At 65.1% G+C, this 26204-nt stretch overlaps 1 protein-coding gene across 1 annotated transcript in view; it reads left to right on the top strand.

The window, feature by feature from the left end:
- Positions 1–9736: 9736 nt before the first annotated feature.
- The window catches only part of PLXNA2 (plexin A2), a gene marked incomplete at its 5' end in the record, with an annotated part of 66674 nt that continues 50206 nt past the window's right edge, over positions 9737–26204 (top strand). Inside the window, 2 exons of the mRNA XM_084245516.1 lie at positions 9737–10903; positions 14579–14761. Of these exons, the coding sequence (XP_084101642.1) occupies positions 9737–10903; positions 14579–14761 (1350 nt within the window). The remainder of the gene's footprint in view (positions 10904–14578; positions 14762–26204) is intronic.

The following is a 26204-nucleotide window of genomic DNA, read 5'->3' as shown; positions in this document are numbered from 1 at the left end:
GTCTGCACACGTGCACACATGCACAACACACTGTCATGCACAACACATGAATGCATGTGTCAGTGCATGCAAATAACATGTGGCACACGTGTATACAGTGCATGTCGCACAGGACACTCACACATGTGCACATGCCAGTCTCACATACACATGTAACACAACTCTTGTGCACTGATGCACACATACCACACACATACAACTTGAGCTCACAATGCACACATGCATACAATACACCACACGCCACACAGTGCACCACACACGTGCAGATGCCTACTTGCATGCACAATGCAGGGCAGAGCCACACGTGCACGGTGCACACAGCATGCTCATGAGGGTGCACACGCCTGGACATGGCCACACATCCCATGCACCATAACACACCCCAGCATGGTGCACGCCCTCTCGCTTCCTGCCCAGTACACACAGCGAGAGGAGGTGTGTGCAGTGGAGCTGGCGGTGCCTCCTCCTCCTCCTCTTCCTGGTGTGGGCGGGGGGTGGGTTCCCCAGCACCTGGAGCTGCCCCTCCTCGTGCTGTGGCGCAGGAGGCCCCAAATCAGGGATTGGGCCTGTTTGTGCTTCGACAAGCAGAAGAGTCACGATGTCACGAGGGTCACAGAAGCTTCTAGAACAGAAGACACAGGGAAAGTGCCACCTCCAAAGGCTTGCCCCTCCCCCGGGAGCTCAGAAGTGGGAGCTCCCAAAGATGTCAGTCAGTGAGCAGGCAGGGAGGTCCGGTATCCAGTCCAGCTGCAACCCCCCATCTGCCCTGACCACGGCTTTCTGGCCCGGTCCCTGTGGGCTCCTGGCGTGTCCCTCGGCCCTGGTGCTGGCCACCACCCCACGAGGTGCTGGGGCTGCCGGTTGTGGCATCCACACATGGCTCTTCATGCCCCTGCCCACTGCTCCTGGCCGGGTTTCAGGGTGCGGGGTCTGGATGCTGCCTGCCTCCGAGTTTGTCCCTCTTGTGGCACCTGGCTGAAGGGCACCTGGCTGAAGGCTGGAGGCCCTGGGCTGGAGCGCCACCCGCCCATCTCCCAAGCTTGGTGCAGGGCATGCAAAGCCCAGTGCTGGATGTGCAGCGACCAGGACCTGAGCGGGCCCCGCGGTGGGGAGCCCCTGTTGCCCTGGGCCTGTGGGTGGCAGTCGAGGCACCTGACCTGAGTCTAGGTGGCAGGGTCTCCCTGCGGGCGAGAGGCTGGGCAGGGGTCGGGCTCAGTCTCGGGGCTCTGAGTGGCATCCTGCCTCCTCCTGCTAGGAAAGGGCTCCTGGGGCCTCTGACCTCCCACCTCCCGGGCCACCCACCTCCCCACCAGCAGCAAAGCTGCCTCTGAATGTGGGATCCTTGTGGAGTCACTGGGGCTCCGGGTCCCCGACCGACGAGACCATCTGCCCCCCGGCCCCACCCAGGCCCTCCTGCATGCAGGCCACCCTCGCATCTGGCTCCAGCAGAGGGGCGGGGGCCTGTGGAAGGCACTGTAGCATCTTCCCTCAGAACGTGTCACACAGACAGGGTGGAGGTGGCAGCCTCGGGGCTTGGGTGGTGGTGCTGGCCCCCACCTCGTGGTCCTGTCCCTGCCTGCTGGCCTGGCAGACCAGCCTGCACCCCGCCCACAGCTGGGCTCTGAGCATGCTCAGCCAGGGCCCCCGGCTTCCCCAGCCACAGGCAGCGGCCTCCTTTCGTGTGGGCTCAGCTCCCATGTCGTGACGGCGCAGGAGCAGTGACTGCAGCAGCGCCATGGACAGGGCTTGGGGCTGCTGGAGCAGGGCGAGTGGGTGGACACACACCAGGGAACTGGCTGCCCCAGAGGGAGGAGCAGCTGGGCCCAAGAACCTGGCAGGCTACCTGGTCAGCTCTGCTGCTTGCCCACCTACCCTGCTAGGCTTCCCCAGGTCGGAGGCCCCGGGAACAGGAAGAAAGGCTGGGGCCTGGCACCGGGACACGAAGAGGCAGAGCCCTGGTCCAGGATGAGAACCTTCCCTGCAAGGCTGCCGAGGTGGGGGAGGGGCGGTGCAGGCAGTAGGGGAGTGTAAAGGTGGGAGAGGGGTGGCGACAGGTTGCATACCTGGTTGAGAGCGCCTTGAAACCTGCCCTTCCAGGCCTCTCAGGAGGGGCTGTCAACACCCTGCTCTAGGGGCGCTCAGCTGCGCTCAGCTGCGGGCACCTGGCACAGTGGTGGCTCCGCTGGGATATGAGCACCGCCAAGGACAGGGGTCAGGGCCTCCCACCAGGCCCTCTAGGTGGGGACGAGCCCCTGTCCCGGGAGCCAGGCAGAGTTGGAGGCGACGGGAGTGAAGTGCTCCCTGCTGCCAGGGTGGGTCCATGCGGGAAGGCCCTCCTGGCATGCCAGCCCCGGCTGGCCCTGTCTGTTCCCGCTCTCGCCACCCAGCCCGGCCCAGACCAGCCTGGCCTCTGCACGGCCAGGGGAGGGCCTGGGAGCCGGTCAGCTCCTCGGCGGGGAGCACCGTCACTCAGGCCGGGAGGCAGCTGTGCACGCCAGTCTATTATCAGCTTGGCTGGAGACAGAGAAATTTAAATGACAGTAAGATGCTTAGCAAAGAAGCGCACGTCGGTGTTAAAAATAAAGGAAACAAGACAGCTTGTTTCATCGAAGCCGAAGGTTATTAAACAGCCCTGCATTAATCAGGAGCCCGCGGGTGGGGTGCAGGCTGGGGCTGGCGGGGGTGGGGGGTGGCACAGGCTGTGCTGGGCCCCGGATGAGAGCCACTGGTTGTGGTGAGGGCCAGGGGTGCCCCGTGGACTCTCCCAAGCCCTGCTCTGACGTGGCCAGCGCGTCTGCCTCCACCCCCACAAGCCCACCCTGGGGGACCTGAGCCAGCTGGAGGATGCATGGCCTGAGTGCCCACCTGGCCTCCCTGATGGCCCCCAAACTCTGCTGGATGGAGTTCCCCCGCCCCCACTGTGCAAGCACAGCTGGGACCGTGCACCCCAGTTCTGTCCCCGCCTCATCGGCCTGGCACGGGAGCCCTGGATGCCCAGAGGGTAGCCCAGGCCTCCCTGCTCCTCTGGGACCTGGTCCCAGGCCCCATGTCCCAGCCCCACAAGTCCCAGCCCCCCCGTGTCCCAGGCCCCATGTCCCAGCCCCATGTGTCCCAGGCCCCGTGTCCCAGCCCCCCGAGTCCTAGCCCCATGTGTCCCAGCCCCGAGTCCCAGCCCCATGTGTCCTCCACGTGTCCTCGCGGGGGCCCGAGGTGGCTGGGCTGTGCGGGTGGGCCGGGCACCCAGGAGCCCCTCAGGACAGCAGTGCTGGGCAGCGCAGGCTGGACTGGGCTTTGGCCTGGGCAGTGGCTGGGGGGGCACACATGTGTACAGCCTGCAGCCGGCATGCGGGGCTGCACCCCCTGCTCCGGAGCTGTCTGTGCACCTGGACTCCGAGACCTCAGCTGCCGCTCACCCTCCAGCCACATGTCCTGACCAGCACACCAGGCACTGTCACTGCACTGCAGGGCCCTGCCCCAGCTGTGCCCACACACCCTGGCGGGCCACCGGGCTCAGGCTGGGCAGCATCCACCGTCCTTCCTGATGGGGCCCCTCCCCTCTTCAGCACCCCAAGGCCGCCCCAAGGAGTGGTCCCAGGTGGGAATTCAAACCTTGACTCGACAGGTCGCAGAGCAGTCGACCCCCAAGCCAGCCCCTGCCCCCCACCCTCTGGGATCCTGACCACCGGGTCCCAGGCCGACACCTCCCAGCCCTCATGGGGTGTGAAGGGCCCAGCCAGTGTCCCGCTGCCTCTGGCAGGGGGGAAATAGACAGGTATACAAAACAGCTGTTTTGAACTGATGTTGGGGAGCCAGAGACTGGCAGGGCGTGGGCCCCAGGCATGGTGGCTGGAGCCTGCCAGCACAGGAGGGCCACCCCTGGGCCTGTGGGGACGTGGCCAGATGCTCATGAGGGCAGGAGCGCAGCAGCCTGTGCTGGGTGGCAGGTGGTTCCGCTGCTGCCCTAGGACCATGCTCTGACATCGGCCCTCATTTCTGACTGGGCCCTGCTGGCCCTGACCAGCCCTCACGCCTCCCCTGCCCCGTGGCCACACAGGCCAGCCAGGCCTGTGTCTCCAGCAACCTCAGGGCATGTCTTCCTGGGCAGAACGGGCCCCTCACACTGACCACTGGGCCCAACCCCTGGGCCCCTCCTTTCCCCTCAGGGAGAGGACAAGGTACTGGGCAGCAGGGTCAGTCTGGGCTGGCCTGGGACCGAGTGCGGCCTTTGTTGGTGGGCACCATCTGGCCCAGCCCTGAGCCCACCCGGGGCCCAGCTCCGGCCAGGGAGGACAGGGCACACGGGCCCTCCAGGCCCCTCCCAGCAGACCTTGGGCCACGTTTCCAGAAAAGAGCAGGCCTTACACCGACCTCGGGGAGGAGGGCCATGTCTTGCTCAGTGCCTGCGTCACCCGGGCTGTGACTAGGCTAGGCTGGGCAATGCTGTGGACATCCACGCAGAGCGCCCGGAAAGCGCGGCTTCCTGAGCCTGCTGGCCCGGCTCACCTTCCTGGGATTGTGCTGTGTCCATGGGGTGGGGGTGGGGGCCTCCTCCCTTCTGTGCACAGGCCCAGTGCAGCCATCACAGAGGAGCCAGACCCCTTGGGGAGCTGCTGGGGCAGACCCACGACCCTGCTTTGGAGGAGTAGGCCCCTTTCCTGCCCTGCGACCAGCCCTACGGGCATAGCCCTGCCACCTGCCATTGGGAGATGCGGGTGACCCGGTCAGTGTGACGTGGGTCTGGGACACCGCAGGGCCCCCACACCCGGGGTGGGGTGCAGTGGACAGAGGGCAGGTGGCTGCTGGGGACTGATGGCCACTGTGGCTGTTCCCACCCTGGGCTGCCTTTGCCTGCCAGGTGACCTCAGCTGATGAGGGGGTTCTGGGAGACTCCGGCAGACTGGGGCTTCTGGGCAGGGCCGCAGGTCAGTGGTACGTCTCCGTGCTGCCGGCCCTGCATGAATCTCATCTGCCAGGCGGCCGGCCTGCCCCAGGGAGGACACCCACCTGGTGGCCCTGCTGAACCTCCCTGCAGCTTTGTAACTCAGGGGACAGCGCCGGACTTGGCCAAGCATGGAGGATAGACTCCAGGAGAGCCCGGGGGCCTGGGAACCGGCCAGCCACGCCGCCTGCATGTCAGGACCTGGGCAGCGGGCAGGAGGGCACACAGGAGCCGTCGGTTCTGACTATGCAGCACCCGGCCTGTGACTGCCACGCACACCCCTGCTGATGGCCGGGCACCCTGACACTGGCACTTGCATGTGCACAGTGTGTGTGTGCACAGTGTGCGTACCCGTCCCTGGCAGAAGGTGGCTGTGTGCAGGACTGAGCCCTCCCGCTCCGCGCCCAGCAGGGATTCAGCCTGAACCTGGAGACAGGAAGTCCTGGGTCTGGCAAGGCCTGGGGGGCTGCCTGGGTGCCCTATGTTGGTGTGGAGGTGACACTTCTCCCTGGGTCTTCATCCTGCCCCTGTGCAAGTTCCCCCTTTGTCAGGACACCGCTTTTGGGTGAGGGCCACCCTCCAGGCACAGCCCGAGAGGCTGGGCACAGGCTCTAGTGGCTGGATCCAGGGTGCTCAATCTGCCACACCTGCCCTTGCCCTTGTGGGTGCTCATGGGCTGGGCCCCTGCCAGCCGAGCCCCCAGCTCCACGCGCAGCTCTGGCCTCAACGGAGACTGGCAGGCTCTCAGCTCCGTGGGCCGTGTGGGATCTATCCAGTGTGGTGGGAGTGGAGTTGTGAGGACAGGTGGGGTGCTGCTGCTCCCAGAGGCTCACCCAGACTGGCCCTGACACCCGGGTTGGCCCTGCCGGGCTCTGCCCCACCTCCCTCAGCCCGGAGGCCACTTAGCGTCACATAACAGCACATGCTCGGGAAAATGACATGCGATTAATGAAGCAGATGCAGCTGGTGCCGCATTGACATCTAAATTGTTCCTCTGGTCCTGTTATTTTCCGTGGGAACCCCCAGCGCGTGTGCATAAAATACGCGCAGCGATCGGTGTCTGAGCTGAGTGGCAGCTGCGGCCAGGGACGGGCGCCCGCCCCGCCCCATCCCCGCCCCCACCCAAGCCCATGCCCCACCCCGCGCCTGGCGCCGCCCCTGGCCACGCTCCTGCCCTCCCTGGCTCTTTCAGGGAGAATCACGGGCATTTGAATAATAATATTATAGACAGCGTCAGGGTGACAGTGGGGAGAAATCAGCGCAAACCCATGATTACTCCTTCCTTCTAATAATTATTTAAATACCAGATAGCTCCTTTCACGGTAATTGAGGCCTTGCGCTGTCAGCCTGGCGGGGCCTCCACGCCCTCCCCCTCACCTTGGCGTCCCGACGTGCCTGGACTACCCTTGAGGGCCAGGTGGAGGGACATGGGCTCTCCAGTGCCTGGTTGCGCCCCGGCCACCTGGTGATGTGCTGGCCACCTCAGGGCCCCTGGGCCAGGTTGTGTCCATGGGACCTGGCCCCAGCACATACTCCTCCCGCCTTGGGCGCCTCCCACCGGTCGTGGGTGCCAGGCTGCAGGTCAGAACCCCCTCACCGCCACACCCCCCCCCCCAGCTCTTGGGAGCGGCTGGGTCCTCTCGGGCCCTCCCGAGAGAGGGTGCCCATTGCCCGGGAGATGCTGGGGAGACCCACAGTCCTGGCCTGGCGAGGATGTCTCCCCACAGCCCTGCCCCTGCTGCCCGCCCCAGGCCCTCTGGCCATGGAGGTCGCGCTGCAGGGTCAGTGTGGGCTATGGTGTCATAGCCACAGGAGCTCAGCCACAGGTCAGCAGGACATAGGCTGAGCTCCGCTGAGTGGGTGCAGGCCTTGGGGGTGCCTGGAGACCCTCGCGCCCCTACCTGGCCCCCTGTTGCCCAACAGGATGGTGCCCTGATGCTGTGCCCACAGGCAGGCACTGAGGGGGCTGTGCTGGGTAGTCCCAGCCCCCGCTGGGCCCCATCCGCCTGGCCCGCCCCCCACCTGCAAGCCCACTCCCTGGGGACCTTGGGAGGGCTGGCCCTGGCCACCATCTGCCCAAGCCTCAGTTCCAGCCCCACATCTGGCCTCAGGTGGGCGCTGCCCTCACTTAGGACAGGGGCAGCTGGCTGTAGACTGGCTGGGCCTGGGCAGAGGATCCCCCACCCCCAGCCCCATTCCCTGCAGAGGTGGCCCTGCCAGGCATGGCACGGCGGGAGCCTTGAGCCTGTGGGGGCCTGGCCCACGTGAGCCCCGGGTGGTCAGCAGGGCCTGGGGGGAGGCACTGATACAGCAGGGCCAGAGCCCAGTCCAGGTCCTGGCCGGCGGTGGCTCTGTGACTGTGACTCCAAGCCTGGTGAGGGGCAAGGGGCGTTCTCCTGAGAGGAGGTCCCGGCACCTGTCATTTTCAGACCCAGAAAGAGGCTCTGGGCGCCCCTTAGGCTGCAGGCTGGTGGGTTCCAGGCCTTGCCCTTCTCCCCACCCCCCCCCCCAGCTGCTGGGGCCCACTGAGGCCACACCAGCGGGAGGACCTGTGTGAGCCGGCTCAGATGCCACTTCCCTGGCCATGTTCCACTGTGGGACGTCAGCCCCTGGAAAGGCAGGGGGCAGTGTGGCAGTCGGGGCTCAGGGCCCCACGTGCAACTTTGGGGGTCACCCTGTGTGAGGACAGAGCAGGCAAGCTCTGCTCCCACCCCCACAGGAGAGAGTGGCCAGCATGTCCACCAGGGAGGGAGGGGTCACTGGCCTTGCCCAAGGGCCGAGCTGTTCCCCATTTCTGTGCAGTGAAGACACTCACTGTTCACTCCCACCGCATCTTCTGGGTAGGCAGGGAGGAGGAACAGGCCTAGACTCGGACCCTGGGGAGGAGGGACCCTGGGGAAGAGGGACAGGGTCTAACCTCAGATGCTGGGGAGGAAGAAGCCTTGGGAGAAGGGAGTCTAGGGAGGAGGGACTCCAGAGAGGACAGAAGGGGTCTAACCTCAGACCCTGGGGAGGAAGGACCCTGGGGAGAAGGGATCCTGGGGAGGAGAGAACCTGAGGAGGAAGAATTCCAGGAGGAGGGATGAGGCCTAGACTCAGATCCTGGGTAAAAGGGACCCCGGGGAGGTGGAGCTGCAGGGAGGAGGGACCCCAAGGAGGAGGGACTTTGGGGAGGACAGACAGGGTTGGTCTAACCTTGACCCTGGAGAGGAGGAACCCTGGGGAGGAGGGAGCATGGGAGGAGGGACTGCAGGGAGGAGGGATGGGATTGAGACTCAGACTTTGTGCCTGGGTGTCAACAGCTACCAGGGCCAGCTTGCGCCCCGGGACGTGTGCGCACACGCCTGGATGCAAGGTGTGCTACTGCATGTGTGCTACCCAGTGGGTGGAGGGCTCAGCACCGGCTCAGGCTGGCCCTGTGGGGATGTGCTGAGTGCCTGCCGGCTGGGGGCACGAGGGCTGTTATTTCCTTTCCACGGCTACTCTTGAGGAGCTCACGTCCTGCCTTGGCCAGGACACGCTAAAAATAACTTCCAGATTTCAAACCAAAAACTGGGTCCTTGGAGGCCTTGGGTGCGTGTGGGGCCGGAAGGGCTGAGAGGTCAGCCCTGCTACACCTTCCTCTTTGCAAGGAAGATGCCTGAGTCATGGCAGCCCTGGAGCAGGGGGGCAACACTCCCTGGACACCCTGGCAGCTGTGGGGACCCTGAGTCAGGAGAGCGGTTAGAGCCCCCAGAGAGGCGGGTTCTGGTTCTTGTCCTGCCATTTGACCAGACTAGGGGGAGACAGGACCCCACTGCTGGGAGCACTCTTTGCCCAGGCTCCCCTGTGCCATCCCACTGCCCTGCTGGAGAGCTGCCCCGGCTTGTCTGAGAGCTGCTGGAAAGCGTGTCCTGGGGCCCTCTGCCTCCTGCTGCTGCCTGCAGCCCCTCCCAGGGGTCAGGAGCATTGGAACATCAGGGCACCCCCCACAGCCGGGGTCCAAACTCCAGGCCCCCACCTTGAGTCAGGATCTGTGGGGCTGGGGGAGGGCCAGAGCCTGGGGTGTGATCCCAGTGGCTGGAAGAGGCTGGGCTGCCCCACCCTGCTCCTCCAGTCTTGCAGCAGGAGCTGCCGCCCAGGCGGCCCCTCTGGCCTAGGTGGCCAGTGCCCCTGCCTGACACTCCCTGGGCTCCCTGCAGAGGTCGCGGTTCCGAAGGCCCGAGTGCCCTAGCAGCTCTGGTACTGCGTCCGTGGTCACGGCCAGCACCCTGCTCCAAGAGTGTGGCTGGGCCGTCCATCAGGGCCTCCTGGAGCAGGGCCGGGCGAGGCTGCCCCATGAGGGCAGGCGGGCTGCAAAGCAGGGGCGAGGGTGCACAGGCAGGACCCAGCAACCCAGGTGCTGTGGTGGGTGAGCCAGCGCCACCCAAGGAAGGTCCCCAGGGCAAGGGCAGCCTGCCCGCTGGCCGGCCAGACAGGGAGTCCTGGCGGCACCGCCGCTCCACCTGTCTGGGAGCGAACCCCATGTCGTGGCGGACAGAAATAGAGATGCTTTGTAAAGTAAAAATGTACTTTACAGAGAAAAGGCTGGAGCCCAGAATAGACAGTAGGATTCCCCGAGCATCCCACACGGGAGCCTGCGTTAAAAATAGAAAAACCAAACAGGGAAGGAAGAGCGAGGGGGGAGCGGTGGGCAGCCCGTCGCCCGCCAACCCGCCCCTCTGACCGTCCGCTTGTGTTTTCCAGAGCCATGTGAGGGCAGGCCCAGATCACGGAGTGGGTGAGCGCCAGCAACTGGCCCGCGTGTGTGCCCTCGCAATGGAGAGGCCGGAGCCCACCAGCCGACCAGCCCTGCTGCTATGGACGCTATGGGCGCTGCTGGTGCCCCCCGCCACCGCCCCACCACCGGCAGTCAGCTTCCATTCCGAAAACCGAGACTGGACCTTCAACCACCTGACGGTGCACCGCGGCACGGGGGCGGTGTATGTGGGTGCCACCAACCGCGTGTACAAGCTGACGGGCAACCTGACGGTGCAGGTGGCGCACAAGACTGGCCCTGAGGAGGACAACAAGGCCTGCTACCCGCCACTGATCGTGCAGCCCTGCGGGGAGGCACTTGCACTCACCAACAACGTCAACAAGCTGCTGCTCATCGACTACCCCGAGAACCGGCTACTGGCCTGTGGCAGCCTGTACCAGGGCGTGTGCAAGCTGCTGCGCCTGGACGACCTCTTCACGCTGGGCGAGCCCTCGCACAAGAAGGAGCACTACCTGTCCAGCGTGAACCAGACAGGCACCATGTTCGGGGTGATCGTGCGCGCCCAGGGCCGTGATGGCACGCTCTTCATCGGCACGGCTGTGGACGGCAAGCAGGACTACTTTCCCACGCTGTCCAGCCGTAAGCTGCCGCGAGACCCTGAGTCCTCCGCCATGCTGGACTACGAGCTGCACAGCGACTTCGTGTCCTCGCTCATCAAGATCCCCTCGGACACGCTGGCCCTCGTGGCACACTTCGACATCTTCTACATCTACGGCTTTGCCAGCGGCGGCTTCGTTTACTTCCTCACGGTGCAGCCCGAGACGCCTGAGGGTGGGGCACTCAACGCAGCTGGGGACCTGTTCTACACGTCCCGTGTGGTGCGCCTGTGCCAGGATGACCCCAAGTTCCACTCCTACGTGTCTCTGCCGCTGGGCTGCACGCGTGCTGGTGTGGAGTACCGCCTGCTGCAGGCTGCCGCGCTGGCCCGGCCAGGGGACACGCTGGCCAGCGCACTCAATGTCAGTGGCCGTGATGACGTGCTCTTTGCCATCTTCTCCAAGGGGCAGAAGCAGTACCACCACCCGCCCGAGGACTCGGCCCTGTGTGCCTTCCCCATCCGCAGCGTCAACCTGCGCATCAAGGAGCGCCTGCGCTCCTGCTACCAGGGCGAGGGCCACCTGGAGCTCACCTGGCTGCTGGGCAAGGATGTGCAGTGCACAAAGGCGGTGAGTGTCCCTGCACCCCACTGCTCTGCTCCGTCCCACCCCACCCCACCCAGCCTCCTCCCCTGCCCCACCCTGCTCCCCGGCAGTGCTCCCCCTGCTCCTACTCCCTGTTCTCTTACCCTGCTCCTCCTCCTTCCTTCCCATCCCTCCTCCTCCCGCCCTTTCCCTCCTCCCTCCTGCCTCCCCTTCCTCCTATATCCAGACCACATGGGCTGAAGGGAGAGAGGGCTTCAGGACTGGGTGGAGGTGGGTGGCACCCGGGCAGCAGTGTCCGCACTGGGCACTCACTCTGCAGAGCCCTGAGTGGCCTCACCCGCATGTGCTGGGGGGGGGGGCGCTGCTGGCTTTAGCCTCGACCCACTCAGCGAGTCTCTGCCTCATGGGGCTGGCACAGACCCTGGAGCCTGTCCACTGGTAAAATTGTTGCAGAGCGAGTCAGTTGGGAAGGGGGCTGGTGCCCCAGAGGGTCTCTGAGGAAAGGGAGTCTGAGCAAAGCCTGGTGAGGTGGGCAGGGAGAGAGTGGGTGTCCAAGGACTTGTAGAGGAGGGGACGCAGGGCACAGCTCTGGGCACGCAGGAGGGGCGGGGCAGCAGGAGACCGCCATAGCCCATCACCTGGGTGAGAGGGGGCAAGAAGTGAGGCTAGTCTGGTCAGAGGTAGTGGGGACTGGGTGGGGTCCCAGCAGGGCCTTGGTGGCTACTGTGAGCAACACCAGGACCCAAGTAGGCAGGTGGCTTGTTAGCGGTGGAGAGGGATGGGCATGGGGCTTGGCTGTGAGGCTGGACCTGGGGAGAGGAGTCAGGAATGTGGGCAAGGGGAAGCGGGCGGGAGGGAGAGCTGGAGCTCCAGACCTGAAGAGGGCAGAGACAGAATGTGGTGGATAGTTTGTCCTGTAGGGTCAGCACGCTGTGTCCAGGTGGTCACCATGGCCTGCCTGTCCAGCCACCCACCATCCACCCACCCCTCCATCCATCCATCCTCCATCCATCAGTCCTCTCAGCCACACATCCACCAACTGTCCACACCCACATCTGTCCATCCTCCATCCAACCATTCACCTACCCGTCCACACTTCCGTCCTTCCGTTATCCAGTCACTCACCCACCACTCCACCTGCCACTCCTTCAAGCTACCTTCAAGTTACCTTCATCCATCCACCTGTCTACCCATCATCCACCCATCCATCATCCATCCAACCATCCGTTGTCCATCTGTCCATCATCCACCCATCCATCGTCCATCCATCCATTGTCCATCCATCCATCCATCCATCCATCTATCATCCATCCATCCATCCCCCATTCACCCCTCCATCCATGTAACAATAGGATACTGAGGATTCTGAGTGTTCACGCTGTTCTGGGTGGGGAAGACACTGATGCAAAAAGGCAGAGTCCCTGCTCATGCACTGTTTGTTCTAGAGGGAGGAAGCTCAGCACCTGCTGGCAGTGTGATATGGGGCTGAGTGTGGGGTCCACACTTGCCTGGGCTGTGCTGCTGCCCTTCCTGCTGTCTGCCTGGGGCTGGTGGTCATAGCTGGAACACAGGTGCGGAGCCCGAGGCTCTGTGGCTAACAGCCTGCTCTACCACCACAGCTGTGTGCCTCGGCCCAGACCCACCACAGGTCTGAGTTGCACTGACTTCTGGGGGGTGACACCCTCTTTTTCCTGGTGATCATGAAGACCAGACAGAAACATGTATGAATCTCAGCACCACACCTGGCATCAAAAGGCAGTGGACAGCAGCTGCTACAGCCACTGTCCCCACTGTCCTGGCTCCAGAGCCAGGAGTCGGCCTGGACCCTTCAGGCTTTCCCAAACTGTGGGTGCCCTCATGCCCTGCAGCCCCACTGGAGCTAGTGGGGAGGTTGACCCACAGGCTCTGCGGGTTCTGTGGGCTCCCAGGTCCAGGGGCCTTGTCAGGAGGAAACTGCCGTTCCTGTAGCCTCAGGCCAGAGGGGAGAGGAAGCAACACCCTCCTAGCTGCAGTGGCTGGTGCAGAGCCAGTCGGCCAGAGACCAAGGCCTTCAGAGACTCGCCCCGCCAGCCCCCAGGATCCTGCTCTCTCCTGGGGCAGCCTGGAGCTGGGGTAGCGGGCACCCCTCAGAGTCCTGTCAGCCCAGGCCTGAGGGCCCAAAGGCCCTGGCGACCTCGAGAGGTCAGGGGAGTGGGAAGCACAGCATGGGGGTCTGGGGCTCACAGGCACTCTTGGACAAGGGGCTTGAGTCTGCCCTGGAAGCGCGAGGAGGCCCGCACCTCAGCAGGGCTCCCTGCTGGCCCTTCTGGGCAGGTTAAGGGTGCATTTGTCCCATCTGCACTAGACCAGGAGAGCCAGGGCCTCGGCTACAGCAGGGAGGCCCAGTCTCAGCACAGCGCCTCGGTCCATGTGACCAAGGATGAGGCAGAGCTGGCCTGGGCTGTGCCCCTGCAACCCGCACTGACCCCTCTGGCAGTCTGACTACTCTCAGTGGGGCACTTGCCAAGCACCCCTAAGCAGAGGAAAAGGCAGCCATGTTTGGGGAACACCCCGCAGTTTAGAGATGGGGGAGAAGTGCCAGCCCCTCCCGAGGGCTTGGCTGGGAGCTAACGCATCCCCACAGCATGGTAGTCAGGATTGCGGGGAGGGAGTGAGCTTCTGCATGTGCTTGTATTCCCCAGAGCTGGCGTCTGCTTTGCCTGTGCCTAACTCTGCAGCCTTACCTGCCCTGGAGAGGTGGCAGATACTGAAATTACAAGCAGGCAGAACTGAAAAGGAATGTTGGTGACCAGGGTCTTCCTTTCACTTTTCTGTGGAGGGCAGAGAAAACCAAGGCTCAGACAGCATAGGAGTCAGGGCTCAGTCAAGATTCGAGTCCACTGGGTACCACTGCCTGCTGTGCCAGGATGAGAGGGGGCATCAGGAAAAGGCCCAGGAGCCTTTGCAGAAGCTAGAAGCATGCCTGGGCTCCGGGGCATGCGAGGAGCACCGGAGGGGCTGTTAGAAGTCTGCACTCCATGGCCAGCATCCCATACCGCACTCAGCCCCGCGATGTCCCTGCCCCGCCCAGGGACCTGCCTCCCCCTCTGACTTCCCCCAGAGTTCAAGGTCATCTTGGAGGTAAAAGTGCATTCCTCATCCCAAGAACACACCCACCCACACATCCCCACGTTCTCACTGGTGTGCACACGCACATGCTTGCACAGTTCACACTTGTGCCTACCCTCACCTCATACAGCACACTCTCACCCATGCACACTCAGGCTGACTCATCCACTTCCCCATACACCACACTCAGCCACACGGGCAGGGGGGTGGGAGGCTGACCCCAGCTGCATGGACAACTGGGGCCTCCAGGAAGGAGTGTCCTGCCTGGGTGTGGGCAGGGCAGGGCCGCCCTGGTTCATGACCAGCCACTCCAGGACATGGGGTGACCGGCTTTACTTGGTGGGGCAATGGGAGCAGCATCCCGGGGATAGAGGTGTGGTGACGGCTGCCTCACCCTGCGTAGGGTGTGGGAACTGAGAATCCTGGTGTCCCAAGGGATGGGAGCAGTACCCAGGGCCACCTTGCCTCCGCGGGAGTGGGGTGGGGAGAGGGGGCCCTCGCCGACACCTGCCCGTGTAGGGAGGAGCCTGCCCCCATGGCCAGGCTGGGTCACCGCCCGAGCCCAACCCACTCACGGCCCTGCCTCCTCAGCCTGTGCCCATCGAGGATGACTTCTGTGGCCTGGACATCAACCAGCCGCTGGGGGGCTCGACGCCGGTGGAGGGCCTAGCGCTGCACACCACCAGCCGGGACCGCATGACCTCCGTGGCTGCCTACGTCTACAACGGCGACAGTGTGGTCTTCGTGGGGACCAGGAGCGGCAAGCTGAAGAAGGTGGGTGGGCACCTGCCTCGCCCCGGCCTGCCTGGGCCCGTGGGGTGGCTGGTGCAGAGCCACAGGCAACTCTGCTTTCTGAGGGACTGGGGGGGTTGGAGGGGCTGGGGGCCGTGGCTGTCTCTGCGCTGCCTCCACCACTATCCGCCGGCATCCAGGGAAGGCAGATGTGTTTCAGTGTCACCTGGACATCAGGGCCTACCTCTGCCCAAGGTCGGGAGCTGCCCTTCATTTCCAACCAGGGGACCATGGCTTCTTATCCTCACTGGGGACCCCTCCCCAAGCTGCTCTCTGCTGACTATGCCCGCCAGAGTGGTCAGGTCCAGAGGCCGAAGCCCAGGCCTGCCCCCGGCTTGTGCGACTGAGGTCTGCCTGCTTTTCCTGCCTTCCCGGTATCCCCACCCTCGCCCAGCCTGCTGCCTGGGAGGAAGTGACAGCTCCCTGCCACAAAGCATGCCTGTCTGGGCCCCGGAGCCTCCCTGGCCAGAAGCCTGTACCTGCTTATGGGGGTTGTGGGGCTTGCGCTACTGCAGCTGCACTCCCACCGGGCCAGCTACCCCCTGCCCAGCCCCCGCCTACCCCCACCTCCTGGGCCAGGGCACCAGGACCAGGCACTGGCCTTTGAAGTTGGCAAGTCTGAGGTCTTCCCGATGGCCTGAGCCCCTGGGAGAACCAGCCCCCCTGCAGGGCGTGGGCGGCAGGGAGGGGCCAGGAGGAATTTCCGTGCTCTGTTTGCTCTGTTTGCTCTGAGCTGCTGCCAGAGGAGGTGAGAAAGGCTGGCCTGGGTTTGTGTGAGGTGAGGACTGTGCAGATGCTGAGCCTGCAGCCCTGCTGGCCCTCATGTCCTGCCAGGCTGGCCCTGCATGGAGGGCTGTTGAGTCCTCATGGAGGTGGCTGTGGCCTCCGTGTGGACTGCCCCAGCAGCTCGGGCAGCCGGGCTGGGCTGTACCCTGCTCAGTGGTGCCCCTGAGGGGCCCTACCACGGGTTCATCTGTTGGGGCAATCCCTGGGGGCCAGGGCCAGCTGCCTAGCCCTCTACCACTGGTCTCTGCGTGGCAGCCACGCTAAGTCCCTGACCTCCGGAGCGCAGGGCAGGTCACGCCATGTGCATGGCTGTCGTCTCCTCTCCATGCTCCTCATCCGGGGTCCACACAGTGTAGCCCCAGCTCTTCTGAAAAGTGGGCCCCCTCCCTCCAGGGCCTCAGTGACCACGTAGCCCAACTCAGGGCAGGAACACTGAGGCCGGTCCACACACAGGATGGGACAAGCCGCCTCCTGCCCAGCTGCCTGCTGGCAGCAGGGAGCCAGCACCGGGTAACCAGAGCCTTCGGGTCCCAGCTTGCTCCAGAACTCAGCCAGGAGCCGTGGTGCCTCAGCTCTGGCAGCATTGGGATGTCGCGTGGGGCGAGGCCGCTGGCTGGGGGGAGCAGGACCAGCACTGGCACCCGCTCTAGGAGCCCCACGTCTGGATAGCCCCACCTCCAGACAGCCCCACCTCCGGCTCGTGTGTCCAGGATGGCCGGGTGTGGCTGCCCTGCTAGTTCTGACCTGCAGGCCCGCTGGTCTCCCTTGCTGGCCCCTCGTGTCTCTGTGAGCTCATCGCACCCCTTCCTTCCGGCCCAGGCTCCCTGGCCACCCAGCCTCCCTACCACCTGCCGTGGCCCTGCAGGGATGGCCTTCAGGAATCCTAGGAATGACCCAGGAAGCCCCCAGGCTGGCCACGGCTCCTCAACACAGGAAGGAAGATCATGATGAAAATAGCTGAGACTTGGGGGGGCGGGGCATGCGTCATTGCCTGGCCCAGCCTGGAGGACCGCTCAGCCTGGGGGACTGCCCAGCCTGGCATGACTACAGGACAGGATGTCCCGCTCCGCTTGGCCTGAAGGGGGCGGGCACCTGAGGCCACGTCACAGCCCTGCTGCCTGGAGCCCCAGGCCCCACAGGACGGGTGAGGACGCCTGGGCCCAGCACTGGCCAGTGGGTGCTCCCAATAGGCAGCACAGGCCCAGCTGGGCCAGCCCAGGGCGCTCATCGGAGCGTGCGCATGTCTGCAGGAGGTGACCGAGACAAGGGTTGACCCGCGGGGACAGACTAAGTCCCTGGCTCCTGCTGCCTTGGGAGGGGCTCACGGGCGCCAAGGAGCAGACACATCCTGTCTATAGGCCCACGGCCATCAGCAGGGTGTCCGGCTACCCAGAGTGGGCCCCCTGGTCCAGGGATAACACGCAGCTGGTCACCTTGCCCGTCGCCCATGGGCCTGGTGGTTTCGCTCCTTCATGCGGAGGAGGGAGCAGTTTGTGGACTGGGTGGGAATGCAGGGGCAGGAGAGGTGCCATGACCTGTGGCCTGCAGCGTGGACAAGCAAGAGCCATGCTGTGGGCAGCCTGCCCCATGGCCCTGCAGGCTCCCCATTTGGGGGCTCCCAGGACCAGGGCAGGCACTGCTGGGAGAATAGGTCTGCCCTGCCAACCATGGAGGCAGGGCCTGTGTTGGGACCACAGGAGCCGTGGACCTCCCAGACCCAGCACCGGGGACCTGGGAGGACTGGGGGCACCTGCGCCTGGCACAGCACTGACAGGGTAGGGGACATGCACCCATTTAGGGCTGACAGGTCTGTCTGGTGGTACCTGGTCCATCGGCTCTGCGGGCTGGGCAAGGATTGGCTGCGGCATGGACCCAGGCCGCCCGGGCCCTGAGTGCATAAGGATGTGGCCTGACCTATCCCCGTGGGAGTGGCCTCTGGGGCTCGGCCTGCCTGCTCTGGGACGTGCTAGTGTGACCGTGAGTCCCGGATGCTTGTCCGGGGCCAGAGAGGCCTGGCAGCGGCGGGGACACCCTCCCACAGGCATGGGCAGCTCCGGTCCCAGTTGTTGCACTCACTGCCTGGCTGGGTGCGCCCTCAAAGGGGCAGTTGGGCCTAGACACTGGACCCGCCTTCCTTCCTTCCTTCCTTGCGGGTGTGAGCAGAAGGGCGGCCCCTCACCCCCCACCCCACCCCCAACTTCACTCCCCCCACCCCTGGCCTGGATGCAGGAGCCAACCTGGTGGGGTCCTGGGTGGGGCCCTGGTGCTCCCTGCGGGGGCAGAGGGGTGGGAGGGTGAAGGGGGGTGGGGAGTGGGGGGAGGCAACCCCCCTACCGAGGGAGACCTCATTCATGCCGACATGTGCACCCTGGATCCTGTCTCCCAGAGATCCCGTTGGGGCCTGGCCTGTCACCAGCTGGGCCCCCCTCCTTGTGCCTTTGACCTTCACTCTGAAAACACTCTCCAGACCACTGGGGTCAAACCAAGACCCCTGACCTTCTGGTTTTCAGAGGCATGGTGCTGGGTGTGCCCTGGGGCATGGCTGGGCTCTGGGCATTACCTAGGCGTCACTGTGGACTGGCTGTGTCCACCGGGGGTCAGTGATCATAGGAGGCTGCATAGCAGGCTGCAGAGGGATTCTGCTGGCCAGGCCCCAGGTGACCAGAGCTGGCGGCCGGTGCCCAGGACAGACGTGAGACCACTATCTCTTGTCCACCTCCTCAGGGAGGAGCCCGTGGCTTGTTTCCCCCAGGCCCTGAAGGCAGATGGACTCTGGCCTCTGCCGCTGCTGGTGGTTGCTTTTCCTCTTTCTTCTCGGTGGACCGGTCAGCTCTTGGCCCCTGCCCAGGCTCCACACTCAGTGGCAGGGAGGCTTCCCCAGGGGAGGACAGGCTGGGTCTCAGCCGCACCCACGGGTTTCACCACTCTGCCTCGGCACGCCCAGCAGCGCAGTGCTCTGTGGAGTGTTATGTTGGGGACAGTGCATGGACGTCTGGCCAGGCCAGCGGCCACAGAGGTGGTGCCCTCCTAGAAGCCCCAGGCAGCATGCAGGCAAGGCTGGCGCTGCCCGTTCTGCTGACCCAGACAAGCGTTTCCTCCGGGGGCCTGGGGTGCGTGGGCAGCCCCGCCCATTAACTAGTCCCGTTTGTGCTGGGAGCAGGCTGACGCTGCAAGCACGAGGCGCTGGCCCATGCAGGGCACACCCCGCAAATTACCCGCGCCCACTCCTTCCCTGCCACCGGCGAGGTCTCAGATAAATGAGCAGACAGTGTGGGGTACCCCAGGAGGCACGTGGCGCCTCAGACCGTCCTGCTCCGCCTTCTGCGGTCTGCGGCTCTGGAGGCCACTAGATGCCCAAAGGGCAAAGGTGGTGTCCCCAGAGGACCAGAGGGCTGTCCCTGCAGGCCTCCTGCCGTCGTCCAAACCCTGCAGGCCCTGGGTGGGGCTGCGTGGGCAGCGTTTAGTCCCGTACACTTTAGCACTCACCTGGGGACTGCTCCCTTCATGGCTGTCCTTGCTGGGAAGATTTTGGGCCCGCTGCCGGCTCTCCCTCACACCCCCACTCTCCAGGGGCTGTGCATAGGCAGCTGGTCCTGGGCCATAAACGTGGGGTCCACCAGCACCCGCAGCATGCATCCCGGCCAGGGGCTTCCCACAGGGGCCGCAGCAGGTGCCTCCTGCAAAGGGGCTGCGGGACTGGGTGGGTGCTGGGGTGGGGGGACGCAAAGCTGCAGGACACCAGCTACCATCCAGCCCCGGGAGCTGCCCAGGGGACCCCAGGGCATGACTCAGTCACCCTTCAGGTTTCAGGCTGCTCAGCGGCCCTCGCTCCAGCCTTCGCCACTTCCCCCACGAGCAGCCAGTGGCCTTCCTCTCCCACCGCACCCGTGCGGCACTCCAAGACCAAGGCGGACCCCAACTCCCTCTGCCTCATCAGCTGCCCGGCAGCCCCTCAGCCAGCCCCCCGAGGGGCCTCCCGGGACAGCAGCAGGAGGGGTCTGGGTGACACAGCCGCAGACCCCAGCAGGCCATGGGTGGGGGAGCCCCAGGAGAGGGGCTTCTGGTGCCGCCCACCCAGGGGCGCCTCCCTGTTTGCTTTGGCCGCTCTTGAGCGGACAGTGCGGCACAGTCAGCGCAGACAGGGCCCGAGTGCTCTGCACTGAGCTGCTCAATTATTTATCCAGCGCCGGCTTTAATCTCCTAAACCTGCCTGCGGGCTGCTGCACCGCGTGGGAGCACACAGGCTGCCGTTTCCGGGGTCCCCCGCCCCTCCTCTCCCAAGGTCCTGCCCCTCCTCTCAGGGGTCCCTCCTGGCCCCTCCTCTCCCAGGGCCCCCCACCCCCTCTTCCGAGGTCCCTGTGCCCCTCGTCTCCCAGGATCCCCGGCCCTCCTCTTGGGGCTGCTCCTCAGCAGGGAGCATGCCGACTGCAGGAAGGACCTTGGTGTGCGTCCACCAACCAGGAGGTGGACTTGCACACCTGACCACCATGCCCGGCTTGAGTCCCACTACCAGGGCCGCCGTGGGGAGAGGCTGTTGGTGCGTCTGGCACGGGGCTGTCTTCTGGGGTGTGCGTGGGCTCTGGGGGCGTGCTGCGGCAGAGCATGTGTTCATTCACTAGGGATGCAAGTGAGCAGCGGCACAGGGCGGGAGGTGCTGGGTAGCGCCCGCGGGGCCCTGTGGTCGAGAGGGCATTGCACCGCCCCTCCTGGGCACGCCTGGCACCCTGGGTTGGCGCAGCGAGAGGTAGGGCCACGTGTGGCGTGGGTGCGGGTCCAAGGTTTCCCGACACGGGGTTCCCTGCAGGGGCTCCCAGGGACCCACAGGTGCGCGTGTGTCTGTGTCTGTGCACACGTGCTCGCGTCTGTGTGGTGTGCGCACACCTGCAGCTCCTCCCCGTGGCCCAGGGCTGGGCAGAGCAGCGGTGGGACAGGGCGGCTGCTTCCCTCTCCCTCTGCCAGCACCTCCCGCTGGCGCCAGCCCCCACCTCCCAGCCTGCGCCCCACCCGAGCCGGTGAGGATAAATGGCTGAGGATGTCGCACCCACCCCACAGGAGCCCTGGGACACCTTCTGGCTTCCGGATGGGGCAGAGCGGGTGGGATGGGGCGTGGCAGAGCAGGAAACCTGCTCCGCAAGGCCCTGCCCGAGCCCCAGTGCTCCCCCGCCCCGCCCCCACCTTGGCCCCCCTCCCTGCCCTATCCCCCACAGGCACCCTCCCTGTCCTGCACCCCATGGGTGCTTCTCCACCCCGCCCCCTCCCTGCCCCATCCCCCATGGGCGCCCTCCCTGTCTAGACCAACTCTGGGTGCCACCCTCTCTGGTCGCCCTCCCTGCCCCCTCCAGGGCTGTCCACAGCCCCTCCAGCCACTGGCAGGCCAGCAGTGGAAACTGCCGTACCAGCCCACAGGGCCCAATTGAGAGGGCCAGTGAGCCGCCTGCCCCGCTGGCCTCCTCCGTCCCTGTCTGTGGACAGCTGCTCCTGGCTGCTGCTCCCTGCGCCCTCCATGCCCTCCCCACACTGGGGGGTGAGGCAAAACCTAGTGACAGTCAGGAAGGCACCACCCTCATTCCAGGAGGACCTGAACCCTGTGGCAGGCCAGGGGCATGGGGCCCAGGGCCGCCCACCCAGGCCCATTTTCATCAGTGTCCCCCTGGCCTCACCCATGGGGGATCTTCCCAGAGGAACAGACCTCCTCCTGGGTGGCAGGAGGCCCTAGGTGCAGGTGGTCAGAGCTCTCCATCTGCCCATTTCCAGGCTGGGTCAGAGGGAAGCCTTCCTCCTTAGGGCCCTGAGCCCAGGCCTCTGCGGTCCTGGCTGGGCTGCTGGCCCCTTGAAGTTGCTGACTCTCTGTCGACCACCCCAACCACCTCCCGGGGGTCCTGGACACAGATGCCGGCCCCACCTGGCCAGTAACCAGAGGAACTTTGTTTGGCTACAGGCCAGGAGAGAGATGGTAAGGAGTCTCCGTCCTGTGCAGGACCCAGGCTCAGTCCTCCAGGCCTGAGGTCCCAGGCCTGTGAACCCCAAAGCCCCAAGGGGAGCTCCCCAGCCCCTGCCTCAGTGTCTGGCTGGTGTGCCGCAGGAGGGACAGGCCAGTCCCAGGTCCCTTAGTGGGCTGGAGCACGGGCGTGGGGGGCTGGAAGGGACAGGCCAGACCCCGGCCCCTTAGAGAGTTGGAGAGGGGCACGGGGCCAGGAGCTCCATAGCTCTGGCAGTGCTGGGGGAGGGTGCCCACCAAGTGGACTGCAGGGGACACATCATGCTTGTGTCTCGAAAGCTGCCAACCTCCCCGGCCCCCGTGTCTGGCCCCTCTCCTCCCCAGGCCTGGTCTGCAGATGGTGGAGGGGGAAGGGGAGATCCTGCCCAGTCGCTCTCTGACCTCTGCCCTTTGCAGCTTTTTTGCCAGTGACCCCTGAGTGCAGAGCTGTCTCAGGGCGTTGGGGGAGCAGACTGCAGAGGAAGTATGAGCTGGGGCCAGGGGTCATTTCACAGTGTGTTTTGGCAGAGGCCGGGGAGCAGCCATGGGCAGCCTTTCATCGCAGATCTGCCCTGTTGAGAGCAGAGCTGCCCCCAGCGTGGCCTGGATGGGCCTGGACGGGCCTCTCTCATCATCCCCCCACCCCTCGCCGGATCTGGGGATGTCAGCTGCAGACCTAGACCTGCTGCCTCTCCCCAGCCTGGCCGGGGGCACCAGGGGCCAGGCCGCCCCTGGGGTGCTGGGTAGAATGGGAGGTGGGTCTCCCAAGCCATGGTGCACTGTCTCTCTAGGGCTCTTTTCCCACCGAGTGGGTACAGGTGGGCTGGGCCTGGGGGCAGTGGCCAAGGGACCAGTTCTGCCTTCCACACACCCTGCCCCCTGGCACCTTGGCACCCTCCCTGACTGCCTTGGGGCAGCCAGCCCTCCCTGCCACTGAACCCACACAAGGAGCCGTGGTGGGGGCAGCGTCTTCTTTGGGTCTCCTGGGTCCACCCACTCTCTGGCTGTGGTGGGGGGAGCTCTGTGGTGGGGGTCCCTGGCCCCTGCCAGGGAAGCAAGGCCAGGGCCGCTCCAGGGCCTCAAGGCCCCTCTGTCTGCCCCCCACCCCGTGTCCTGAACACTCACTGCCCCACATGCATGACATCCCCCCTCCCCCACCGCCCTGGGCCCAGCCGCCAGAGGCCAGAGGCACATCCCCAGTGACAGCCTGCAGACAGGCTGTTTCTCTTCTGCCCTAACGACTTTAGCACACACGGCCTGTCCACGTGGGAGCTGCAGGGTGGCAGGAGACCACATGGGGTTCAGTCCCGGCCAAGGCCTCTGTGGCCGGCAGCCCTGGGGGCCAGGGCTGGAGCAGGGGCCAGTGGGGGCCTGGAGGGACTCTGGGTGCCTGGGCAGTGTCCACCTGCCCAGCAGGAACTGCGGAACGTTGTGTGTGTGTGTGTCTGTGTGTGTGCACAGTGTGGAAGTCTGTGAAGGCAAGTGTGTCTGTGTGTGTGCCTGGGGTGTCTGCGTGTGTGCATGGTATGTCTGTGCCGCACCCGTGTCCTGCAAGGCTCGGCTTCGTGAGGCTGAGCGTGGGGCGGGGCGGGCGCAGCTGTGCTGGCTCGGCCCATCCTCCGCGCTCAAGTCAGCGCTGGTGGGGGGACTGGCCGTGCTGCTGCCCGTGTGCTACAGATGCGGCTCAGCTGCTGATATTCCTTGGCAAGGCCACCTGCCAGGCTGGCTCGGAGGGCGGAGCAGGCCCGGTCTGCGTGGGCCTGCGCTGGGGTCAACCTGGTCTTGGCCAGACAGGAAACTCCCTGCCTTGTGGGCTGGCCCATGAGGCCTGCTGCCCTCACACTCACCCTGTGCCCTGGACATTCACTGGCCCTGTTCTCAGGGGGAGGCAGCCTGGGGCTCTCAGGACCTGTTGACTGAAGGGACGGAACAGTCATAGCCTGTGGGTTAAGGCCCCATCATGGCCTCCGGAGCCCCCGGCCCATCCCCTGTATCCCACTCCTATGCCAGGTGGGGGGCCTGGCCGACCCCTCACCAACGCAGAGCCAAGGCCACACGCCTGAGAGTCACATGGCTCCCCAAGGCTGAGCAGCAAGCTGTGCTCCCCAGGTCCCCACTGCCCTGGAAGAGCCCACACTGTCTGGGTGCAAGTGCCCTGGTGACCCTCAGGCCCCGCTCGGTGCTCCCTGAGCACCCACTCTGTGCATGCTGTTTTGTGCTCCCCCTGCACTGTGCTCCTCCTGCTTCATGCTCCCCTTGCTTTGTGCTCCCCCTGCTCTGTGCTCCCTCTGCACTGTGCCTCCTCTGCACTGTGACTGCCCCTGTACTGTGCTTGCTCCACCTTCACTGAGCTTCCTCTGCTCTGTGCTCCCCTTACTCTATGCTCCCCTGCACTGTGCTCCCCCGTCTCATGCTCCCCTTGTTCTGTACTCCCCCGCTCTGTGCTCCCTCCGCACAGTGCCCCCCCCTGCACCATGATCCCCCTGTACCATGCTCCCCCTGCTCTACGCTCCCCCTGCAGCGTGCTCATGCCCTCAGCCAGGGGACCCGCCACTGGGCCCACTTACCTCACCAACCTTCAGTCCTCACAGGAGCTGTGCTCAGACATCAAGTTTGGTGACTTCTGCCAGTTCCTCTGAGTCAGGCTGTTACCCTACCTCTAAATGGGGATCACCCTCACAATTTCATTTTGAGACAAAATATAGCACGGCTGTAACCGTTAGAGTGGTGCCAGGCCTTGTGTGCCCAAAAAGCCGGCTGTCACTGTACCCCCCTGCCCCTGCCCAGCTGCCCCGGGACCCTGAGCCTCACCGTCCTGTAAGCCAAAACCAGGCAGTGCCCACATGTGTCATCCTGCACCACCTTCTGGGTGCAAGGGAGGGGACACAGGCTCGGTCCTGGGGGGCAGTGAAGGTGTGCAGACAAGGTGCTAGGGGTGAGGCATGTGGGCACAGTGCTCTTAGAGCATGCAAGTCTGACCCAGCTGGTTGTGGTGTGTTGGGCAAGGCTTTGCCCTCTGAGCCAGCCACCTCTTCAGCTGCCCCAGAGCCAGGGTGAGGACAACGGACAAAGGCCACACAGCCAATACCCCTCTAGGCCACTCTCGGTCCAGAGCGTCTGCCCCAGACTGGAACCTGCAGGATCCTGTACGGCCCACTGCCAGTCCTCTTCCTGTCAGGCGTCCTTATCAGCCATGGCCTTGTGGGGGATGAGAGGGCCAGAGGTGTGCGGTGTCCCCTCTCAGCACTGAGGGTCATGGGCCGGCTTCACGGTCTCTGGGCAGGGGAGTGTCCAGGTTCGGACATGCAGTGGCCTGCTGGGGCCAGAGACATAGGCGATGTCTGTGTGCGGGTCTGGGCATGTGTGGCCCAGGCAGGGAGCTCAGCAGGGCACTGGTTTGGGGGCCAATAACCCCAATTTGTATTAAGCAAAACACAGTCATTACGTGTCACATGTCGCTGCTGTGCTGAGACCGTGGGGACAGCAGGGCTGCAGCGACCCTGCCCTCAGGCCCCATGCATGCTGGGGTGGGAAGGGGGCCTCGGGGCGGGGTCGGCGGGGTCAGGCCCCAGCTTGCCACAACCGCCAGCCAGGTGTGCCCCTCCCCGGAGGGTGCCCGGTGCCCCCAACCACCCTCGCTATGTGCCCCGCTGTTGCAGGAGCCACAGGAAGCGCTCAGCTGCCAGCGTGGTGTGGGTAGGGCTCCGCCTCTGCGAGTAGGAGGTGACATGTGGGCCCTTTGTCTGTTGCCACCGACCTGTCACCCACAGCTGACGCTCCCACATGGCCCCGAGCTGTGCTCTCGGGGTGCGACGCCCCATGTGCAGACAGTGGCTGAGCGCATTGGGCAAAGGGGTGGTGCAGGGAGCCCGCCAGGGCAGGAGCCAGCACAGTGCAGCCTCAGGGCCACTTGCCCCTGCAGGGCCACCGCTGGCCCTTGCCCTGTCCTCCCTGGCCCAGCCCTCACCCTCTTGACCTGTGCAGACCCTATGGGGGGCTCAGGGCACCTGCCAGCTGGTGCCCCTACCCAGCCTGGCAGCAGATCCGTGCGAGGCCTGTGCTGGCCCTTCTTCTGGGCCCCGTGGGCCAGCAGCCTTGTCCTCGTGGCCTTTGGGGGTGGGGGCAACAGCTCTGGGCCTACAGTGGCCCCTGAGGTGCCCCGGGTCCCTGGCCAGGGGCCCGGCATGCCCAGTGGCCGTGGTGTGGGAACATGCTTCAGAAGCAGTGATGTGGCCTTAATGCAGGGCGTGGCCATTCCTTCCCAGTGGACACAGCCCTTCAGGGTAAAGGGTAAGCTTGGGCCACCAGCCCCGCAAGGATGCACTGTCCAGGGCTCACTGAAGGCGGAGTCTGCAGACTCATGTCCAGCTTGGAGGAGAAAGAGGGGCTGTCCCTTGGGGTCCACTCATGCTCTACCATCCTGAAGCTTGGTCACTGCAGCCCCCACAGGTGCCCTCTCTCTGCTAACAGTCTCTGGCCGGCCCCACCTCCCACTCTGCTGACAGCCCCTCCGGACACCAACAGCTGCCACCCCAGGCCCAGACGCAGGAGCAAGAGCGGGTAGACGGACTTTCAGGGGTTGGTCCCTGACGGCAAGCAGGCCTGCGGTGCTGTGTCTGCTTTGGGGGGGCCTGTCCTGGGGGACCAGCCACAGAGGCCACC

This window comes from Talpa europaea (genome assembly GCF_964194135.1).
Source record: "Talpa europaea genome assembly, chromosome: 10".
NCBI classification, from domain to species: Eukaryota; Metazoa; Chordata; class Mammalia; order Eulipotyphla; family Talpidae; genus Talpa; species Talpa europaea.
This window is presented reverse-complemented; position numbering and strand designations above follow the sequence as displayed.